At 36.7% G+C, this 24,483-nt stretch overlaps 1 protein-coding gene across 3 annotated transcripts in view; it reads right to left on the bottom strand.

Annotated features, from left to right (window-relative positions):
* The window catches only part of LOC6577282 (nitric oxide synthase), a 46,993-nt gene that overhangs the window by 1,286 nt on the left and 21,224 nt on the right, over window positions 1-24,483 (bottom strand). For all 3 annotated transcript variants that reach the window (XM_044009066.1, XM_002003213.4, XM_044009067.1), the window contains exons 6-17: window positions 23,163-23,254; window positions 21,812-21,953; window positions 20,832-20,971; window positions 20,474-20,648; window positions 17,192-17,373; window positions 15,280-15,489; window positions 12,569-12,713; window positions 11,857-11,961; window positions 11,681-11,748; window positions 4,380-4,719; window positions 2,870-4,012; window positions 1,822-1,946 (exon numbers count right to left, since the gene is read on the bottom strand). In XM_044009066.1, the coding sequence (XP_043865001.1) occupies window positions 1,822-1,946; window positions 2,870-4,012; window positions 4,380-4,719; window positions 11,681-11,748; window positions 11,857-11,961; window positions 12,569-12,713; window positions 15,280-15,489; window positions 17,192-17,373; window positions 20,474-20,648; window positions 20,832-20,971; window positions 21,812-21,953; window positions 23,163-23,254 (2,867 nt within the window). The remainder of the gene's footprint in view (window positions 1-1,821; window positions 1,947-2,869; window positions 4,013-4,379; window positions 4,720-11,680; window positions 11,749-11,856; window positions 11,962-12,568; window positions 12,714-15,279; window positions 15,490-17,191; window positions 17,374-20,473; window positions 20,649-20,831; window positions 20,972-21,811; window positions 21,954-23,162; window positions 23,255-24,483) is intronic.

Genomic DNA, 24,483 nt, shown 5'->3' with positions numbered 1-24,483 from the left:
TAAACTATATATGCGTTTATGTATGTGTGTGTGTGTGCCTGAAAACGAAGCACTTTGCTGAATTAAAGTTTTGTTTGGTAAACAAATAAAATGAGTGAGACGCAAATTAAGAGAATTAACGGCATAATTATAGAACAGCATAATTATATAAGAAAATAATTACATTTCAAATAAGGGAAATGTCGTTTACATTCGCTTTGAAGTTTAATCACTTGGTGTCTGTATATTATTATTATTATTATTATTATTATTATTATTATCATTTTCCTATATATATGTAAACTAAAATTCATATTAAATAAATAAATATATTGTATATATTATTATTTTTATTATAATTTATATATATTTATCAATTTATTTACTAAAAAAATATATAATTTTTTATGAATTAAAATATATTACGATATACATTTTTTTTTTTATACCCTGAACCCATTGAAAATGGGAAATCAGGGTATAATGGTTTTGTGAAAAAGTATGTAACGGGCAGAAGGAGGCGTGGCAGACCCCACAAAGTATATATATTCTTGATCAGCGTGACGAGCTGAGTCGATATAGCCCTGTCCGTCTGTCCGTCCGTCCGTCCGTCCGTCCGTCCGTCCGTCCGTCCGTATGAGTGCGTCGATCTCAGAAGTTATAAGAGCTAGAGAGCTGAAATTTGGCATGCATACTCGTGAGTACCATACGCAGTACGAGTTTGCTTTATTTTTTCGATAAATCGTCCGATAACTTTTTTATCGGGAATAATCGAAAAATTGATTTTGTTTTTTCAGCCTAATTTGAACATTTTTAGACCTGGAGTCTTCAAATTTGGGTTGTATATAAAGTTAATGGATATAAACGCATTTCAAGTACTAGAGACATGTGCTTTGGAATGTACACACGTATTCACCATATAATTACGCTCTGAAAGTTTCATTAAGATCTTATGTCTACAAAAGAAATTATTCAACAAATAAATTCTCATAATATTGCCCACACTGCAGCGCAGCCCAAGCGCAGTCGCTGCTTACTGCGCAGTTAGCAGAGCGCAGGCTTATGCGTGCGTGTGGATGCATGTGTATGTGTGTGTGCATAAAAGTGCAGAATGATTAGAATATCAGCTTAGAGGGTTCAGGGTATCTCCTAGTCGAGCAGTCTCGACTAGAGCCTTCTTACTTGTTTTTTTTTGCTTTTTGTATACTATGTGTATAGCAAGTTTTTTGTTTATTAAAATTTAAGAAAATTGCTCATGTAATTTTTAAAAATTATATTACACTACATTATTGTCATCAGGCATCCAATAAATATTCATTAATTCTCTGACTATATCACCTATAGGGCTCTCCCGATTTTTTGTTAAGTACACAGCACATAATTTGCTCAAGCAATTTCAATTAACATAAACCGCTTAGGATTAAGAGAGGCAGTCAAAGACATCGTCGAACAAAGTGGCTCAGTGCGAATGAATTGATATGAGAAGCACAAATTATTCTGACCATATGCCATCTATCAATACAGAATGTGTGTGTGCCTAGTAGTAGTAGTGGTGTTAGGAGTTGCCACACCCACCACAGCTGCTGTAGCTATAGCAGCATATGTCACAATAATGCACGTAATCAAGGGCTCGCAAAGAAAATAGAAAAACAGTCAAACAGCACACGAAATAATAAGAGAAGAAAACAGAAAAACGATGGCAAAACGACCGCAAAGCATTTGAAAATAAATTCCCAGTAGAGCAACGCCCCATTCCCGCTCCGGCGGGAACAGAAAGGCAATCAAGCCAAACGGAAAACTAGTACGAACTAACGTCGGCTCTCGGTCTCGCTCGCAACTCACCTGATGGTCTGATAAACATGCTCGGCCATTGTGACATCGCCGCAAACGTAAACATGTCCCCGCTCCAGCACAATCAGCTTGTACAGCGAATCAAATTCCTGTTCAATCAGATCCTGTACATATGTCTGCAAGCAAAGAGACGAGCAGAGAAAAACTTGCATCAAATGACGGGAAAGGTAAAGGACAGACCGCACGCCCCCCTCCTCCACCCGATTGACTGTCTGGACTTCTGTAACAAATATTTGCTTAGGCTAAAAAATCTGTGATGCGAACATTTTCTAATGCAATTTAAGTTACACAAGTTTAGGTACAAAGGAAAGAGTAACAATTAAATTATAAATAATTTAGTGAAAAAAAAAAATAGGATATTATGGAAATTAAATTTGTCTTTAATTTGTTTAAATAATACGTAAATATTTTGTAATATGTTGATAAATGTTGCTTTCTATAAATAAATAATTTGAATATGTAAAAAAAAAAATATATATATATATATATTTTCAATAAATACGTGAAATTTGCCCTTAATTTTGAAATTATATATTCATAATTTTTAAATACTCTGCAAATTTTTGATAAATATATTATTCCTCAAACAAAAAAATATTATCATATTAATGGTATAAAATAAAAATATATATTTGAGGTAAATACTTTTAAATAAATAATTTGTTAATTTTTTGTAAATTTCGGATAAATGTCTTATTCTTTAAATAAAGAATATGATCAATAAATAGTACCAAAATAAACATATATATTTGTGGTAAATATTTTTTTGGAAATAGAAAATAGAAAAATATGGAAGTGAAATTTGACTTTTATTTTTAAATTATTTAAGGCTTTAATATTAGAAGGCTGCATAGGTGCCAAATACTTAAAATACATTTGACCATTTATTAAAAATAAATACATTTAATTATGCCCTAAACCATATATATGTATATATTCTTATTCTATTGACATCCCATCATAAATTTATATGTATAAATTTCTTCTCCAACACTAATAAACTTTCTATTCCTCAGCTCAGACCCTAATTCAAACTTACCTTCGGTATATCTGGTTCCCTTGAGAGCGCTAGAAACACGCGATCCATGATTTGATCCTGCAACAATTGGGCCTTCTCCTCGGCATAGAGATCCACGTCGCGATTGCGACAGCCAAAGAAGAGCCAGAGCTTTGGCAACGACGTTGCGGTATCCACCTCGCGCAGCACCTGGAACTCCTGCCAGAAGGAGCGGAAAGGCGCAATGCCAGTGCCAGGTCCAATGAGCACCACTGGCCGACTGCGATCCGCCGGCAAATGGAAGCCCAAGGCGCTGCGGACGAACATATACAGCTCGTCGTTGGCTTTCAGGCCGGCCAAGTAGTTGGAGCAGACGCCGTAGCGCTCGTCGCCTTGGCCATCCTCGCAACGGTACCTGACAATGGCCACGGTCAGATGGATCTCATCGCTGACCCGACGTGGCGACGATGAGATCGAGTAGAAGCGCGGCTGCAGCGGCGTCAGATGAGCCAGCACCAGGGAAGCAGGCGGTCGACACGAAGGGAACTCCTCCAGCACATCCAGAAGGTGGGGCAGACGCCAATGACGCCAGTCCTCGTAGGCTGACGAATCGGTAACCAGCAGCTGCAGTCGCTCCGTGTCCGCATTGTCGTCGCAGAAGCCAGCGAGCAGCGTGAGCAGCTGCCTCGACGGTGGCGTGGTCAGATCGAAGAAGCGAGCCAGCAGATTGCGCAGCGTATCGGCGGGTATTTTGTCGTGCTGCTCCCAGCACTTGAAGATGCCGTTCGAGGTCTGCTTCTCCTTGAGCAACTGCAGCTGGAGCACCTCGTCCGGATTGTCCACTCCCACCAAACGCTGCAACAGCCCGTCCACCAGCTCCGCGCGATTTGCCGGAAAGATGCCCACATGATCGCCCGGCTCGTACTCCAGCCCTGGCGCACAAATCTCCAAGAGCATCGTCGTCTTGGCGCCCTCGCTCAGCTTGGTCAGATTGTGCGGCTGCTCCTTGATCTTGCAGCAGTGCACCTTCTTGTTGTGGTACTTCGACAGCGCCACGTCCAGAGACACCTTGCTGACCGACGGCACCAGGCGCACATTGTTCACGGTCAGCGATTCGTTTTGCAACGCCAGCGAAGCATCCGACAGACTCTGATCCGGGTCCAAGCAAAAGGTCTCACAGGCTAGCTGCAGGTGAATGAGATGAATATTAAATTTATTTTATTTTATTAATTATTTTATCATATTTTTTATTGTTTACTTAAATTTATTTGTTGACTAAATAATGACATTTAATTAGTGGATGTCAATTAAACAATTTATAATTTAATTCAAGATTTACTCTAAAATTTATTTTTTATTTATTTTGTATAAATAAATAAAAAAAAATTAAAATGTTTGTTTTTTTTTAATGTTATTTCAAATTATTTTACCTATTTTACTAAATTTTCACATTAAATTAGTATATTTCACTTTCTTTTTAATTTTTAAAGTAATTCTAATTAAATTTGAGATTTGGTAAAAAATTGATACATATTTTATTTTCAGGACTCACCTTGAACACCTCCGGGGCCCACTTGCGGAACGACTGCTCCTGGCCGCACATTTCGTCGCCGTAGGCAATCTTCAGCAGACGCTCACCGCCCAGCTCGCCCAGAATGTTGTCCACGTACTGGCCGAAGGCGCAGAAGTTCGGATAGGCTGACGAACCGAGCGCAAAGACGGCGAAGCGGACATTGGAGAGCGGTCCAAAGGTCTCGTCCGTAAAGGTGTCCGAGGTGGAGCCGCGCAGGGAGTCCCAGCGGTCGATCTTCTTGACTTGTTGCAGCGGCAATTTCATAAAGTCCTGCCGTGAGTTGGCCTTCATGAAGGACTTGGATGAGCTGACACCCATGCTAATCGCAGAGCGACAGGAAGATAGAGAGTGAGAGAGGGGGACGACAAAGCTAGTTAGAAATTGAAATGTTGCGTTTTCTTGCGTGCTCAGCTCGTAATAAATTTCACAAAAGGCGGCCAAACAAAAGGCGTGGGCGTGAGCCAAGCGCCTCTTGTTATCCCATGACAAAGGCAAAGGACACGGCAAAAAGATGGCAACAAAAAGAGCAACAAACACACACACATACACAAGCACACACATACACATAACTGACAGCACAACATTTATTACGCTTGTCATTTGATGTAGCCAAAGTGGGCAGAAAAAAAAGAGATACGAAAATAAAAAACTCAAGCAAAATGAGCACAAGGAAGAAGGAGGCCTCGCCTTGGACTGGGCTACGAAATGTGGAGCTGGGTTATTGGGCTGGAATTTAGATAGAAAACAAGGCAAGGCAAGGCAAGGCAAGGCAAAGCAATTGCTAAAAAGCGTAATCATCCGCTCGTCAGCAGCTCGTCAGAAGCAGCCGCAGCAGCAGCAACAGCAGCAGGACTAGGACCAGGAGCAGGAGCAACAGCAGCAGCCGCCGCAGCATAACACACAGCATGTGGCGTCTGCCTGCAGCTAACTGAAGATGAACCCCGCTGCCGCCGCACAATACGTCCATCCACACGTTGAGCGATGATTCAACAATGAACAGTGGCAGTTTTTAAAGAAGACAGCACAGAGAATCGCACAAATATCCGCAACGAGCAGCCACCAGGCCGCTGCCAGATGCAGCTGGCTTTGCCTTATCCTCGCCGCAGCAGCATCCAATCCACATCTCGTCTGTTGGCAAATGCGTTTAAAACTATTTGAGCTGCTGCTCAGCTTAGCTTTGGGTCAAAAGTTTATGGCTTTGGCGCGTCGTAAAAACCTGTTGGCCGCCCCATAATCAGCTGCCAAGTGTTGGCCATCCCTCTGTTGCTGCCTCTGCTGCCGCTGCTAAGCCGCTGCTGCTTACACGCTGTAAGAACTTGTTAACAGCATGCTGCACACAGCTGGCTGATGGCCTTAAGCCAGACTAAAGATAAAGAGCTCTGCATTTGTGTCAGCCAGCGGATGAGAAATGTGTCAATAGTTTTTAATAAAACGAAGACATTTTCAAGTCGTCGACACTATATAAAACAAAGAACAATTTTCAATCAATATTAAAGAATTATAAATTCTTAATCATCAAATTGAAAACAATTTATAAAATCAATTAGTTCGCACTTTATAAATATGATAGCCCACTATAAACTTACTTAACACTACACAATAAACTATTATTATTTTGTAACTTTTTTAAATTATGTAAATAATAGTAAGTTTAAAAAATAAAAACAAAATATCTATTAAAAAGTTCAAATAATAATTATCATATAAAAACAAACTAATTATAAATAAAAACAATTTTTTATTTCCATCAATAAAAAGAAATTTCGTCATATTATTTTGTTAAGCAAAAGATAAAGTACTTAATACAAAAACAAAACAAACAAAAATATTTTTGTTTCAATTCAATCCATTTATATATAAGAAGTTCAAACAATATCTTATCCCTCTCTAATATTCTCACATCTCATTTTTTTGGAAAAAATTGAGCTTTATAATCAAAATTATATTCAAAATTATTTTGACGAGCCCAAGGCATAAACCATTGATATTTAAATTATCTTAGCTCTATTAAAATAAAAGATAAAATAAAAATAAACGACTTCAATTGACATTTATTCAGTCCTCAATATTCCTGGAAATATATATTTTGTTTTCATTTTCATTTTAATAACTCAAATGAATCAGAAAAATTTCTTAGAATTACAAATACTTAATATTCCAATTACTTTTCAATGTCCTAAGTAAAGCTGGCTTTATTTAATATTACAATTATTTTACAATTGCCTGCGACAATTAATTATTAATAAATATTAAATTTTTCGATGATTTCAAGCTCGAAAAATATTTGTGTATGGTTTATTTTCTCCAATGGAAATATTTGAAGATTCCATTAAATTTGAATTTCAAAAAAAAAAATTGTAAATGCCAGAAAATTGCGAAAATTATCCCATTTATTTCCAGCTGTATTTTATAAATTTTTTATATTTTTATTTGTTTCTGCTGCTGTCAGCTCCACAGTGCCAAAGCTAAGCATGTGCAATTCATCAAGGTAGCAAAGCGTTAAGTTGCTCAGCTGCGTGCTGCCTATCAACTGAATCGCAAGAGCAACAACTGCAACAGCAGCAGCAACAACAACAAGAACAGCAATAGAATCAGCACACAGACAAATAAACAGAGAGACGCGCTGACAGACACAGACAGAGAAACAACGCAGAGTTATCCTTGATACACCTCGAGTATCGCTGTAGCACAGGATGAAGCTTAAGCTTCATGAGCTTGCGAGAACCCAAAAGTGCAGCTTGGCGTGAAAAGAGTGTCGTAATTTACAGCCGTGCAACAGCTAGAGCCGGTGGCAGGTGGCAAGTGGTGGGCAGCAGGTGGCACGTGGCACAGGTAGTGCAGCTGCAATAAAACAGCCGAAAAGGTAAACAAGGCAAGAGCGGAAAATTTAAGTGCTAACTACGAGCAGAGTTAGAAAGAGAGAGAAGAGCTAGCAAGAGAGAGAGAGAGAGGGAGAGAGAGACATACTGTGGCATAATTAAAACGCTGGCAAACCGTTCTCTAAATTGGCTGTTTCTCTTTCCGGACACGCCATCATAAATTCGCCCAGTGCCCAAAAGCGGGCAACACTATTTTTTCGCTCCTTGCCTTTTGCTGCCCCACTTGGGGCCAAGTGCCTCCCCCTGGACGAGTTGCGTTTGTAATTATTTTGTGCACTCGAAATGCTGTTGAGAAGTGCTGAAGCGTTTACGATACGAATTAAAAATGTGCGCCGTAAAGCCTTGGCACTTAGCTGATCTATTGAAATGTAGCTGAAGGAGAATTTGACTAAGTTTATCCGATTTACATACTATTAATTCATAATATTGATAGGATTATAATAAGATTTCGTGCATCTTGGGTGTAAATGTTTAGCCATTGCAAATATTTAATTATTCTGGAAAGTAACACAATTTGCATTTTAATTATTCATAAACAAATAATTGTCAATATAAATAATTACAGTAGAATCCGGCTATAGCGAAGCTCAAGGGACCGTCGTTATAGCCGGAAGACGCTATAACTGTATAAGTTTGCTAATAAATGTTTGTCTGAAGACCAGAATTTTCATGCTAATAACCATACGGAAACTATAAGTGACGTCGTTATAGCCAAATTGTACTATATAGAGAGAGATTAGGCTCTAATCCCTTCGGACTACATCCAAAAATAATTATTTATTAATTAGTTTAAGTTCTCTCCTTAGTTGATATTTCACAAAGTGTGCATATAAATATAAATAATTATATATTTAAATGATATATTAATATTAAATATTTAATATACGCATTCAAGTCTTGAATTCAGTATAAACTTGATGACATTATCTCCCTGAGTTGATGTTGATAATGCAATTTGAGTTACTTTAGTGGCGCATTATGTAAAGTAAAGTAATTGTGAGTTGATAGGTAGCATCATCATAAAAGAAGCTATGAGGACAGCTACTGTGCGATTCCCCAGCAGCAATGATGCTGCTAATAATGATGATGATTATGTCTAACTGGCTAAGTGGCACTTGTGTGCTCAAGCAGCGGCAGTTGCAACTTGCAGGATGCGGATGCTGCTTGGCAGTGTGACGCTGACACACTGACACGACACACACACTAACACAACACACACACACATAGGGCAAATAGATAAGCAACCTGTCCTGCTTGGCACTTGAAGGGACACTTACAAGCGTTGATGGCATAATAGACAGCAATTAAGTGAGTCACTTGAGCTGACAAACACAGGAGCTGCGACAGCGGCAGGGCTCAAGACAAGGCCGACACGGGCCAAAGGCCACTCTGATGACTGTGCACTTTTGAGCCCAGCCCAGACCAGACCAGCCCAGGCCGAAATGATGATGTGAAATGTTTATTTAATGTGCTGCGCACACAATCAAATTAACAGCGCACCACTTGCAAATGTAATGCAATTAATAACAGAACTGTTGCAGGGCGTGGCTGAACTAGGCGGGTCGCAGAGAAGGGCGAGAATGCGGAAGCGAACATTGAATTAAAGTTGGCCCAAAATGCAATTTGCATTTGCAGCTGCTGGCTGCTCGCTGGCTGCACTTAAACTATTTGTAAACTATTGGGCAACTAGCTTGTAAACTTTTAATGCCACTCAACATCTTGCCACATGGCGCACAACAAGCGGCAGCAGCAACTTGCCGGCGAAACTTTTCGCATTCCCTGACTTTAAGCACGAAATCAATTGAGGCAAACAATTAACAGGCCAAGCACAGATTCCGGACTCGGGCGGGCCAACCAATGAGCCGGAAGAGCAGCGTCCCATTCGAAAATGAAAGATGCCTGAGGGAAGCTCAGTTCAGCTGTTGCTGGCGCCCCGCCCCACGCCCCACGCCCCCTCCGATGCCAAATGATAGCTGATGGCTCATCTCTTAGCCAACACATCGAAATATATTCAATTGGCTGGCTAATGAGCAGCCACTTATCAGTTATTAAATCACAAATTGCCAGCTAATTAACGTCAGCCACTCTGATTTATATATGCATTAGCCAAAAAGGAAAATCCGAAGCGTGGCTAATACAATATACGAAGCTCATCTCGGAGTGCAATAATAAATCATATTAATTGATTTATGCTGAGTGCTTGGCACAATGGAAAAATCATCCAAAGGAACTTTTTGGGAAAAATACAATGAAAATAAAAGTAAAAATAAAAATAAAATGAGTGAATCAACAAGCGAAGAGAGCAATCTACGGCTCAGTAAACAGCAAATTATGCGTGTATTCATTTTACCTTGCTAATATTGAATAATAAATAAAATATTTAATATTAAAAGAAAAAAAAATGAATTCACGGGAGTCGCAAAAGGAGTCTATTCAAAACAGCCGCAGGACATTTTCATAACTGTTGATGCTTATCAGCCTTTATTGAATTGCCAAATATGCCAACATACATACATATGTGTGTATGTATGTATTTATATTGCTGTCAATATGTTTTAACAGTCTGCACATCTTTCATATGAATTTTCAATTTCATCTTCAAGAACAGCAGCTCTACCGTCGTATAAATTTAGACATGTGTGAGCAATGGTATATGTGAGTTTGTATGTGTGTGCGTGCGTGTGTGTTTGCACAGTAAGTTGTCAAAGCTGTCAAGCGGAAATCCCCTTTACATCCTTAAATAAAAAAAGCAAACAAAACGACTTTTAAGGCAGAACAACGAAAGAAATACCCTAAAAAACAGCTAAGAAAAGGGAAATTTTTAATAATGTAAAACAACATTTTTAGTATGACCAAAGACAGCTAAACAATTTTAATTTTTGACCGAAACTATAAAAGTTTCTTAAGAATTTAACAGACATAAAAGCAGCTCCCTCTCACTCTCATTCACTCTCCCTCTCTCTTTGTCTTGCTCAACCCCCAATTCATCATGCTCCATTTACATTTTCATAGAGTATAGCTTACTCATGTCATATGTAATGCCTACACACTCACTCACACTCACACACACACACACTCCTCGGAAATATCGAAATAACAAAATTATTGTTATTGTTTGGGCTGCGGTGCGGTGGGCCAAGGGAAATTGCGCGGATTTGGCGGCGCTCCCAAGCGGCACACTCTTAATGGTCGCGTGTGTGCGAGTGTATCCATGTGTGTGCGTGTCTGTGTGTGTTTGTGCTTTAAAGCATCTGCTGGCATGGTTACCAAAATATAAAATTCAACAACAACAAAATAAATAATAAAAATAAAAACGAAAACGAATTACGGCTAGAGCCAGCAATGCCAATTAATAATATGGGCATGAAATATGTGTCATCAAAATTGCGACCCAAATTCAACCAAAATACTTCTTGAAGAAATTAATTTGGCAGAGCCAAAGGCAAAATGTAATTAATTTTTTGTAATACTAAATTTGAGTGAAATTGTAAAAAAAAAAAAAATAAAAGTATTAAAGAAAATTATGTGGACCAAATTTAATGATAGAATTATATACAAATTGAATTCAGAAGTTGAATTTAATTGGAGTAGAATTTTCTCTTGAAATTTTCATTAAATTAGCATATGAGTTTTATTAGGCGGGTTTTTTTTTTCTCTTATTAATAGCACAAAAAAATTTATAATTAAAAAATAATGAATAAATACTGCTCATTTCCAAAACTAAAAAATTAAAATTTCTTTTAATTATTTATTTTTTTTTAATTAAAAAAAAATATAAGTAAATAAAATTTAAAAAATATTAATATAATATATATAAAAATTCAAGACAAAAAATATTAATATTAAATAGTATTAAAAGTTGAAGCTTAATAAAGTCGAACTAAAAAATACAAATAAATGCAAATTCTATTAAAAAATATATTTAAAGTTATTTACTATAACTTTTAAAATTTAGATTACTGGACAACATTTTTTAGCTTCAAATAAAAATATAAAATTAACCTGAAATGAACAAAAAATTGTACAACAAATTGAGATAAGCTTTTGAATTAAAAAAAAGGAGGAAATAAAAAACATTGTAGGGCAGATAATAAAAGGCAAATGGCTTACAAATTATGCAATTCTTGCTTAAAAAGCAATTTAGCTGCAGACCTTTTAGACACCCTCATTTATAAAACTGAGCCGTCTACAACAAACTTGAGCCATCGCAGTTGCCGTGTTGCCAATATTGAGCAAGCAGCCAGCCAAATTGATTTATATGAAATTTATGCAGAGCGACGCAGTTAGCACAAGGCAAATAAAGAATGAAAAAAAAAAAAAGGAAAAAAGCGAACGCACAATAGCCAACAACGGGCGAGGTCAAAGTTAAAGGCATGGAAATTTATTGGCCCAGAGACTCACCTGGAATCGTGTAGGCCGTGCTCGCCCGACTCCTGTATGCGCATGGCATACAATTCCTGTGAGAAGAGCTGTAAGCACAAAAGTTCACATTTGATGTCATTAGCGCTGGCTGAGCTCAGACATTAATTAACTACTTAGCCGATGATCAATGGTCAGGCACTTATGCTGAAACTCACCTCGCCATTTTCCGGCGGATCTCCATTGCCAAAGGTGGAGGCAACAACAATTAGCAACGCCTCGTGCTCAATGGAGGATATATCATAGTCGGACATGCAATATATCTAGATGGGTAAACAATTTAGTCTAGCAGTGGGCGTAATCAAACCGGGAAACTTGCTTCAACCAACACTTTTCTGGTCATTAGTAGCTTTGACCTGGTTAAAACACGCAAACAGCCTAAATGAGCTAGCTGAATGGTGAATGGTTGAGTGTGCCTGTGTGTTTGTGTGTGTGTGTGTGTATGTGTGTGTGTGGATGAGTGTGCCTGTGTGTGTGTAGTTTGTCACAGGTGCTATCTAGTTTTCCAAACGATAGACAGCTGCTTTTTATACCAGCATCCGCTTTCACACACACACACACACACATACACCCACCTACCTGTGGACTAAGCTGCCAAAAATTTACCTGCCACATTTTGGGCTTATGCTAATTTGTGTAATATGGCATTTTGGTATAGGTCGCAGGTTGCTGTTTATTTTTATATGGTCCAGAGTGCTCTGTTTTGCTTTAATGTCAAATTAGGGCTGATATTTTGTTGAAGATGTCGTATGCTTAATATTTGCATTTTAATCATTTCAGTACAAATTTAAGATCAAAATTATGAATTTTTGAATAGAGACTTGATTGCTGCTTTAACTGTTAATGTATATAGTTTTAACTTAAACTCACCTGCGCATTGAACGCATGTCCCAGCAGCTCACACAATTGCTTGGCATATTGCTCCGATTTGCCCGTCTCGGTGGCATATAAGACTGTTGCCTTGATGCGCTTCGAGAGAGCGCGTCCAAATAATTTCGATGTAAATTTTACAGCGCTGCAAGCAAGAGAGAAAGGCGGCTTAAATGACTGTTTGTGTGTGTGTATGTGTGTGTAGTTAACTAGCTATGCATATTCAAGTAGCTCTTTAAAGAGACTCAGGAGCAGAGCTCGCTCACAGCGATGTGGGATCTGTTTTGATTGGCATGCCATATAATTGGAAAATAGTCTAGAAATATGGCATAAATTGCTTAAAGGATGTATGTAGCACACACATACTCACACACACACACTCACACACTTTTATTGCACAACAGCAGCAGCAGGCGTTGCTGCCATCGTGTTTCTCGAATCCAAACAGCTTCTATGATTTGTTCTAGCTGAGCACATGAAACTTTAATGCAACGTCTAAAAATGTGAAATAAAACGAAAGGGCAGGGCAGCATATAGAGCAGCTTAGCTGTTCGATGTGCCTCTGCTTGACTCATACAATTTACAGAGTCAGTTTTGGCTAGAGCCTCATGGCTCATGAGGCCATTGTTGCTCAACTGCTGTTCGTAATGTATGCCGAGCTACTACTTAAGCCTAAGAGAAAGACTGTGTAGGTGTTGTGTGTGTGTGTGTGCTGCTGCTTATAGGCAGTTTAACTGTAATTCAATATGGCTGCCTGGCGCACATTTCGTTGCATACTTTTGTGCGCAACATAATTTGATTTTTCATAAAGTTGTCGATGTCAGCACTGATTTAATTCCATTTCATCAGTCGACGTGCCGAGCAGAGCGCGTGTTGAAACAATTAAACTTAATTATAAAAGCGACACACACACACACACACACTGTGTATGTATTATGCATTTTGCAATTCATTTAAGCATTGATAAAAAGTTCACCCAAGCTCGTTTTAAATGCAAAGCGTATGTAAGAGAGTGAATATGTGTGTGAGAGTACCTGTGTGTGTGTGTGTGTGTGTGTGTATGTATAAGCATTTGCATAAATAACGATTTAAGCATGTTAATTGACAACTTTTTAATGTAATTCATTTTTACCATTTTGACAGTTAACAGCAGAGCAATAATCTGTAAATATATCGACTATATATATATATATATGTATAGTAGGTTTTGCGAAATAAAACTCAACTCGCCTGCCGAACGGTTGAAATAAATTAAAATATAATTAGCTTATGAAAATGTGAAAACGAACGTCAACAACTTCATTAAATCGTAACGATTTAAAGTGCACTCATTAAATAATTATTATTTTGTTTATTTTATTTTGTTCTTTCCAATACATTGAGCAACAATCTGTAGCTGTTGATTAATGCAATTTATTTTTTATATCTGCTCCAGCTGGCTATAATTGCTGATTGGTTAACTGCATTGGCGACTAAACAAAGCATTGGCAATGAGCTTTCAGCTGAGTTACAGTTAATTACCTGTTCTGGATACCTTACGAATATTAAACAATGAAAATTGAATAGCTTAAGCCAGATTGATTACTTGAATCTTGTAGCAATTTGGTGAGCTGTATAATAAGATATTAAATAATAAATGAGCTAAAGCTGCAGTTGAGTTATGGCATCCATACGTTTGAAACATGGGCTTCAATTAACAGCAGCAATGTAATATAATATGTATAATACATAATTTATAATTGAAATGAAATGAACACCTTGACTAATGGCATTAATGTCATTTTATAATCAAATCAAAATAAAAATAATTTGATAAACATTTTTCTCTGTAATTAATTTATTTTTTTTATATTTGCGCATTTTATGTTTTTATTCATTTTAATTTTGATATTTAATTTAAATAAAATTTTTATTATAAAAATTAATTAAAAGTTTTGTAATAATGCAATTCATATTTTATAAATTTTTTTTTTATTTTTTTTTTATTTTATCTCATATTGCTATAAGCTGCTCGATCTGCAATTAATTACTAAAGCACTTAGTTTGCTCATTTGTTGTGGGTAAACACATGATGCATAATAGCATGTAAAATCAAATATTTAGCTTATCAGAAAGTACTTGGACTTCCTTTGAGTTAAACAGCAAATTGAACTGTTACATGGGAAGCCAATCACAAAATGTGTAGCAAAATTCGATAATAATTATATTTAATAATTGAGCCAGAGTCAATATTCAAATGGCAGCTGTAAAACTAATTAACAATATGTTAACACGTGACTGGGCCTAAGAGTAATAATAGTGCAACTATTTTATCAAGCTGCAAAATTTTCCATAAAGTGAATATACCATATACAGAAATGTTTATTGCTCGCTGCAAATTTGTATAATCTTCATTATGTTATGCAGTTAAAATACACAATGGCTCAAGCTGGAAAATCAGCTGAAAATGCATCAAATTTTCCAGGACAGTTGACAGCGAATGGCCAGCTGAGCCGAGGCAAGAGAATGAAGACTGGCAACTGGTAGCAATAAACCAGAATCCATGTAATCTACTTAAGAGCTAATCCCTGCTGATGCTGTGTCGTGTGGCACGTCACACACACACAGACAAAGGCATACAAGCACACGCATACGCACACAATTACATGATTGGCACAGAGAAAAAGTCAAAGGTCGCGCTGTTTAGGTAAATGGTAAGTAAGCGTACTTACCGAGCGATTTGTTTAAAATTGAATTTACGTCTTGGCTTTTTGCCTTTGCTCTCGCCGCGTCCCTTTTTCCAGATGTGAGTGCGCCAGGCGGGATCCTGATACTCAAACGACGGCTTCAAATAGTACAGCGCCATCTCCTGATGAAACACGGGCGTTATCGAACCAGATAACGGCGGCACAATCCATATCCAATCCGCTGGGCAACCATTGCTAAGCGACCAAACGAGACAAAGCGGAAAACGGAACGGATGAATATCAAGTAATTGTTATGGTCGCCGCTTTGTTTTTGCTTATTGGCTCTAATTGACATAACGCCACAGAGCAGCAGCTCCAGAGCCCCAGTTAATGGCTAATGGCACCGCCTCCCTTCCAACCCTCGCCCTCCCCGCCAACCATTGCCTAATTGATGGCAGCCAAAGAGATGGAGATACGCAGCGCTGTGTGTAGCATTAGAAAATGCAAATTGGCATTAATTGAAATACGGCCAAGTATTTTTAGCCCGCCAACAGACTGGCTTAAACCAAGAGCGTATTCTCAGCATTGGCTCATCTAATTTTGACTGCCGCTAAATACAGTATTTAACTTTAAGTGAACACGATTAATAACCCGATTTAGAAGTGTAAACACACGGAAACCAGGCTTTGCTTCTTGCCGGAGGCAAAGTAATCTCGATGTAATCGCACAGTGATTAACTTTGTCAATGACTTTTTGATTCGCTGCTTTGATTACTTGGGAAGGTTTGGATAAATATGTAACTTAAAGCTTAATGTATTAAATGAGTTTACTGTATTTAGCTATGAGAAGCAAAAGAGCATGCAAGTGTGGTTAAATATGTTTAATAGAAAATATTAAATTTAAGCAATAGCAATGGAATTGAACTGAATTCAAATTAAAATAAATAGATGTTTAAACTCCCAGGCAAAATAAATTTTAATTTATTATTTTATTCAACGCCATTAAAGTTTGTTAGTTAATTTAAGAGGTTTAAATTTTAACGAGATATCATGCAAAAAAAAAAAAAATAATAATTTTTTCTTAATAAAATTTTTAAAAATAGTTAATTATTTTTTTTTTTTATGAATAATATGTTGCATCTAATTTTTGCAAACTTTTTAATAAGTTTAAAGTTTACAAACAATTTAAATTGCATTACATTTATCAAGTCAATTGAATATATCACTTAGCAACATCAAAAATATGCAATTTGCATTAAATTTAATAAATAAAATGAATATATCAATTGACAACGAGAAAATGAAAAAAGTTGAATAGCTCTAAAAGTTTTATATAATTTTTATTACTTCGACGAAAAGTACTTGATCACAAATTATAAATTTAACGCTATAGCCAAAACAGCCAGAGCAATTAATTATTTAGACATTTAAAAAATTATATTAATAAATGACATAAATCACAACTGATTTATTCAATAAAAGCGTAAAATCAACTGTGACCAATTAATAATTAAAACGGCTTAACTCCTGTCACAGTGCCGAAAGGTGTTGGCTAATTTATGGCACACGGGAGCAATAAGTGTGACAACAGTTGCGCCATGATAATTTATGGAAAATGATGGGAACAACTGCAGCAAAAACAACTGATAAGGCCAGCTCCTCGCCGTGGCCTGCGGCGTGTAAAGTTCCTGACATATTCGTGCGGCATTCGTGTGTCTCGCGTGCAGTTTACATAAAACGACGGCGACAGCAAATTGAAAACAATAAATAAAATTCGCACCTGAAAGGTGTTTCCCCTATGCCCAGGCCGGAAGTCAAATAAAACACGTTAGGCCATAAACATGCGCCTCGCATATGCCATAAGGGACGCTCGTAAAGCATAAATAATGCAATATTGAGTATACGCCCCGGGTGCACGAAACTCGATCGGTTTTTGGCTGAAGCGAATTTATGCTTACCGCAGCTTCGACTCGTTCTCGAAATGCTTCATAAAACTCTCGCTGGCCGTGTGATGATCCACAATGGTCACATTCCGGCTCTGATACGAGTGCAGCACGGCTATATTCATTTCCACCACGGCCTTGTCCTTCCACAGCGAGGTCGGCGTACGCGTATCCAAGTTCATTTTCAGCGCCACAGTCTGTAAAGGGAGATTGGGGTTAGTAAAAGTTAAATGTAGGTATGGATTATTTAGCTTGTACAGAAGAAACATATTGAAGTATTACTTTATATATTGTTTTTTTTTTTTTTAATTGCGGCTTCTTATTTTAAATGAATTCTCTATTCCTCACTCTCTAGATCTGCATATGTTATACATATCTTCTCAATGAACCCTCCTCTAGTTCTGCAAAATCTCTCTTACGGTCGTACTCTCTCTCTCTCTATCCACGTCACTCTCTATCTCTCTATCTATCTCTCTCTCTCTCTCTCTATCCACGTCACTCTCTATCTCTCTCTCTCTCTCTCTCTCTCTCTCTCTCTCTCTCTCTCTCTCGCTCTCTGTTCACCCTTAAACTGATGCGACATTGTTAATATTCAATTACAATTTTTTGGTTTTTGTGGCCAAGAGCTGATAATTGCACTGCCTACTGCCACGCCCACTCGGCAACAAGTTGCTGCTAACGTTTGTTCACACGCCCATTGCGGTCACTGGGCTTTGGTCTGGTCTGGTCTTATATCGATTTTGCCTCTGGCCATGCTATACAGTGGCCATAATTTAGCTAAAATTTCAGGAAATGGAAAACTTTTCAATTTTCCAGCAGAACCGCGAAAGGGAAAACATTTAAGTTTCAATGCAGACGAAAAACAATTTCTAAGTTTTTAGTTGCAATTTTACAAAATTAAGAATATTATAAATTTATATATGATAATCCGGATTGATTTATCAAAATCTATTTTCAGTATTAATTTCAGCATTTAATATTAATTTTAATTATGAAATCTCTCACTCAAAAATACCTAATAATATTTTCATCACATATAATCCAATGTGCATTTAGAGCTCTTAACAAACATACATAGATATCCCATTATATATATACATATATATTTATGTATATACATATATACAACGTAGATATAGTTGCCGTGAACTGCGCATTATGTTGTCATCAAATTGAATCATGCTAATGGCAAGTGCGTGTTGAAAACTAATTATGCCAGCCAAATTGAAAGTGCGAATTCATCAAAATTCGATGCAGTTCGAATAACTTGAATTTGTTGCCTCGCAGCAATTAGTGCTCATGTTCCTGTTCGTGTTCGTAGCTGAGTGCCGGCTGCATGCAATATTCAATGATTTCCCAATTCAGGCAGATAAATGCGATTTACTTTAAGTGCGCTCGAGCGACTTTTAAACGCACACATTCCTTGGCTCTCAGCTGCCATGACAACCCAAGCTGTACACACACACATAAACTGTCTCGAACTTGCACAACAACGAGTACACACACACACGCACTCATATGTGCACACAGCCTCTGAAATATTTACCAGTGAAACGCTTTATGCCGTTTAAGTAAACGCGATAAAGAGCCCGGAGAAGCAGCGAAAGTGTTTCGCACGCCGGAGATTAAATACACTGAAGTTTATGTGATATCAACGGGATTTTTTAAGAATGACTAGATATAGGCTTAAAATTTAAGCTTCATAAAGCCCCTACACAAATTTCGAAAAATTTGATTTAAACAAGTAAGAAGGCTCCAGTCGAGACTGCTCGACTAAGAGATACCCTGAACCCTCCAAGCTGATATTCTAATCATTCTGGACTTCTTGTATGCACACATACATACACATGCACTTATAAGCACGCGCTCTGCTAACTGCGCAGTAAGCAGCGGCTGCGCTTGGGCTGCGCTGCAATGTGGGCAATATTACGAGAATTTATTTGTTGAATAATTTCTTTTGTAGACATACAATCTTAATGAAACTTTCAGAGCGTAATCATATGGTTAAAATGTGTGTACATTCCAAATCACAAGTCTCTAGTACTTGAAATGCGTTTTTTACAAATTGGGGGCGAATGGGGCGTGGTATCCAAAATCTCTAAAAATACAACATCTTTGTGTCTATTAACTCTATATACAACGCAAATTTGAAGTCTCCAGGCTTAAAAGTGTTCAAACTAGGCTGAAAAAACAATGTCGATTTTTCGATTATTCTCGATAAAAAAGTTATCTGATGAGTTATCGAAAAAATAAAGCAAACTTGTACTGCCTATGGTATACACGAGTATGCATGCCAAATTTCAGCTCTCTAGCTCTTATATCTTCTGAGATCCTTTTGCTCATACGGACGGACGGAGGGACGGACGGACGGACGGACGGACGGACGGACGGACAGACGGACAGGGCTATATCGACTCAGCTCGTCGTCCTCATCAAGAATATATATACTTTATGGGGTCTGCGATGATTCCTTCTGCCTGTTACATACTTTTCACAAAACCATTATACCCTGATTTCCCATTTTCAATGGGTTCAGGGTATAAAAAGATTTATAATATAACATTAAATGATTTATTTTTTATAATTATTAAGAAAATACAAATCTGTCGAAAACTTGGCAAATAAAATAAAAATAAAATCCAATTTAAAAAAAAAAATAAAAAAAATAAAAAACACTTTGTTAAAATATATTTTAAAAAAAATAAAATGAAAAAAAATAAACCACTTTTATATTGCAAACGATGTTTGTTAACTCAAAAATACTTTAAGATTTGTATATCATATCATTTTACTTTCTCAAATTATTATTTATTTATTTTATATATTTATTATTTTTTCTTTTTTTCTTTCCCACTTAGATTGATAAAATCCTTGCCTCTCTATAAAAGATGCACCTTCACCTACTCTATAAAGCATCTTTAAAGCACTTCACCTAGTCAAGTGTCTCTCCACTAAAGGTAGAGTATATGAACATGATCTATAGAGTAGCCGTTGCCTCGTTTGCTGCCGTTTTACATACAATTGCACACCTCTTGGTGTATCCTTTTTTATTAAACAATATTAATGGCTGGCTAAGGGGTGGGGGAAAACGTAAAATATCCTTATGGAAACGCGACCATTATGGTGTGTAAAATGAAATAAATGCCGGAACATGGAGAGCGCACGCCGGCGACAAACACATCAAGGACATGCGGCAAGGACAATCCGCGCACGCTATCAATAACGCAATTACAATATATATATATATATATATGTCTATGGAGGCAGCTTTAATGCTTTAAGGCGTCGACAACTTACCTCCAACATATTGCGACGATTTGTGTCGCATAAATTCCGGCAGCCAATCTCTGTGGACATGTACCAGCCGCTGAATGTGGTTGCCGTAAACTGAATGCCGCCCACATCGAACAGCATGCTGGACACGGCGGGCAGGGCGTACCAGCGTAAGCTCAATTCAGTAAACCACTCGAATCTGTGGAGCAGCGAAGAGATAGAGAGTGTGAAAGAGTGAGAGAGACAGAGTGAGTTGAGTAAAAATTGTTATTTGCCATGCGGATGCGAATCCTTTAAATACACTGTGTCATAACTAGCCAGCCAGCTGCTTTGTTATCATAACTGTTAACACACACACGCACGCACACACACACACTCTTACTTGGGATGACTCAACGGCACTTCCAGTATGAGCTCCGGCGGGTAATCAAAGTAGTCCGGATCGTGACCATTGGCCGACACCACCAGCGGCAATATGTCCCACTCGGTGCCTTTGCCCTTCCAGCCCAGTTTGGTGCAGACCTATGCATGTACATAAAAAATACAACAACAGCAACAACATGAGTATCGAAGCCAACATAAAAAGTGACATATGTACAAATATATGACATACATTCGGGCCGTTTTTGCATGCAAATACATCAACGACCCGGCACTGTGCACATGCGAGGACTCAGCACATCATATCCTGACAGCATACATATGTGACTCTGTGAGTGCGTTTGTGTGTGTGTGTGAGTGCGGATGTGCGTGTGTCAGTATTTATTGACAGCTTTGTTATTTGTTCGGTTTTTTGCGTATTTAAAATACGATTTATTACATGAAGTTTGTACAACTTTTGTGCCACGCCTTTAGACAGACACACACACATTTATTCAACTGTAATTTGTTGTGTTATTGTGGATTCAAGGGATCTCTCATCTTGTTGGTTTTACCAACAACATGCGGGCCAACACATGCTGAAATATGTATGTACATATATCTGCATTAATACATATATGTACATATACGTATATTGATAGGTAGATTATGGGCAATAAATAAAGGCTAGCAAACGATTGTGGAAATTGCTTCAATTTCCATGAATAGCCCAGCGGCTGTGCAACATTGATAGGCCTAGCCCGGCACTCGTGGGAGGCTCAAACTGTTGGAGTCTTTAGCCCTTTATGCAGAATGCTATATAATTGATTTCTGCACGGAATGACATTCACTTTAGCTCAAGGTAGAGTCAAATTAATATTAATTAAATATATATTCCAACTACTTCACTGGAGCTCAAGGCAAAGTCAAAGTAATATTACTTAAATATATATTCCAGCTAGTCTCATCAAAATATTCATCTCTATTAAAACCCCGAATTACCTCTGTGAATTCCACATTCATGGGATCGCCTATGATTTTGCCGTCGGACTGCTTATAGCCAGCATAGGATATAAGCTGATTGTTCCATATACGATAATCATGTCGCGCATCGGTGCGCTGGGGAAATATTGTAATAGCAGATCTGCAAAACAAAAAAAATAAAAAAAATAAATAAAAATATTATTAAATAATATATACACATTATCTAGCTAGTTTAATACAAATGCATCTATTCATTATTTCGGCTCGAGTTAAAATATTCATTTATTCGTTATTTTAGTTCGAGCCAAAGTTCGTCGAACTTAAACAACTTTGGCCACATAAGCGGCTTTCGAGGTTCAACAAAGTCAAAAGTGCAATTGATAGTCCGGCCGCAACACTTAGTTTTGGAATACCAAAATTTGCAAATATTTGCCAAGCCTCAACGTTCGTTCAGCTCATGGCCAATTAGCGCTGGCCAAAAATGTTTGCCTGCCATTTCGGCCGAAATGCTAATAAAACGATTTGAGTGGATTAGTGTGCGTGCGTGTGTGAATGTGTGTATGTCAATGAATATATATATATATATGTATATGTACATATCTATGCATTTTGCATACATTTTCCAACCGGCATAAACAGCATATTTAAAGACACGGCAAATTATCTGAGGCTTAACAATTTTCACGTTACGCTCAATATGGCAGATCAGAAATTTGTGTTCGCTAATTAGTATAAGCTGGCAATGAAGCGGCGGGCAGGTTAATTATTGCAAAATTTGCCAATAATTGAAGCGAAATTCAAAATAGCCAGCGAAAGAGATGCAATTTGATAGACTACAAAAAGAAAATTCTAACTCTAAAATGATAAAGATATTAAAAGATATAACATATATTTTTAATTAATACGAAATGAAAAAAAAAAGAGTTATATAAATAATACTTTTAAATTATATAGTTTTTTTATTATAATTAGAAATTTTTTTTTATTATATTTAATTTATTAATAATACCTATTTTATATTATCTAAAAATCTATTTTTAATTAAACATATTATATTTTAAGCATATTATTATTTAAAGTATTTTTTTATTATATTTATATATATATAATGTTTTTAAATACATTTATTTCAATTAAAATGAAATATATTTAAATAATTAAAACTATTATATATATTTTCAAACCAATTTTAACTTAGGCGTAAATAACAAAATAAATACTCGAGCTATATGTTCTCTTTAATAGCTCGCGTAACTATAAATTTAGCCTCAAGCTAACATGAAAGTGAATTGCATAGTTCAAATCATTTGTTGACAAATTATTGTGATTTATAATTCTATAATTATTTGATGATATTTGCACCTCTTACCTGAGATTTCCTTTGTTAGTTGCATATTTAATGTGATTGCAAATGGCCTCAAACATTCCGCTCGTTGTGGTCACATAACGACAGTCAAAGACCTGCAAAATAGTATCCAACAAATGTATTTAATAGATTTCGGCAAATATTTAAAGATTTAACCAAGTTAAAGCGGGGTCTCTGATTTCGCCTTGCCACAGCAGTTGTTGGTGCAATCAGAGCTGTAGCTGCAACTAGACGATGCCCAGTGCAAAAGTTCAAATTAACTAAAATATTCATAGCGTTTTATGCCAAAGACAACAACAGAAAGAAACTGAAAAATGTTTAGAAAGAGGCATACATGACTTTTAGATGACCTGTAATAAATAAGATTTGATAGGTAAAATCGAAAATTTATTGTTTATTTTAGAAGATTTTTTCATTTATTTATTTCTTTTTTTTTTACTTATTTATTTATTTTTTTTTTTTTTTTTTTTTTTTTTTTTTATTTAATTTTTTTTTTTTTTTTTTTTGTTAGAAGAGAGCACAATGATTGCAACTTATCTAATATTTGGCATTTATAATATTAGTAAATAATTATTCTATAATATTTACGCTCTCTCAAGACTTGCCTCTCACTCTATCCTCTATTTCCAGAACTTTTATTTAAAAAATAACAATAAAAAATATATATAGATAAAAGATCAAATATGTTTTGTAATATCTCTTTTCCAATTCTTTATTGAGTATTTTAGACTAATTATTATAATAATTTAAACAATAAGCAAACATAAATTTAATTCCAATTCCCTCCTAAATTCCATCATATTTTTACAGGGTATTCACAGCAGAAATCGCAGTGGAGAAAACACAGCAGCTAAAACAATTGTACAACATGAATTTTAAGTGCGGCCAAAGTTTTGCAGCGCCGCCGAACACAGTAAACTCTAAATGAAATCAGTTTCGGTTCAGCTCTCTGTTTTGCCATGTTTTACTATGTGCTTTGTTTTCTTTTTCATTTTCATTTCCATTTGGTTTTTGCTGCTGGATCATGGGGCGTATGATAAATGTGACGTAATACGCTTAGTTTGGTTCATTCAGATTGTCGCCTTTTTGTTTTGGTTTTTGTTTTTGTACAACGAATGCCCTTCAATTCAATGAATTCGCTTGAATGCATTTTCTGGATATTCTCATTTTAGCAGCAAAGCACACACACTCACGCACACACACACACACATACCTCTTTATTAACTCTGTTGTTGGGGTAATGTTCACACCTGCTGTCCGGTTTATCACCGACAGGTGCGAGTACTTACCCTCGGCTTTATTTGTGATATCTCTGCTAACCCTC

This window comes from Drosophila mojavensis, unplaced genomic scaffold (assembly GCF_018153725.1).
Source record: "Drosophila mojavensis isolate 15081-1352.22 unplaced genomic scaffold, ASM1815372v1 contig_36, whole genome shotgun sequence".
In the NCBI taxonomy this organism is placed as follows: Eukaryota; Metazoa; Arthropoda; class Insecta; order Diptera; family Drosophilidae; genus Drosophila; species Drosophila mojavensis.
This window is presented reverse-complemented; position numbering and strand designations above follow the sequence as displayed.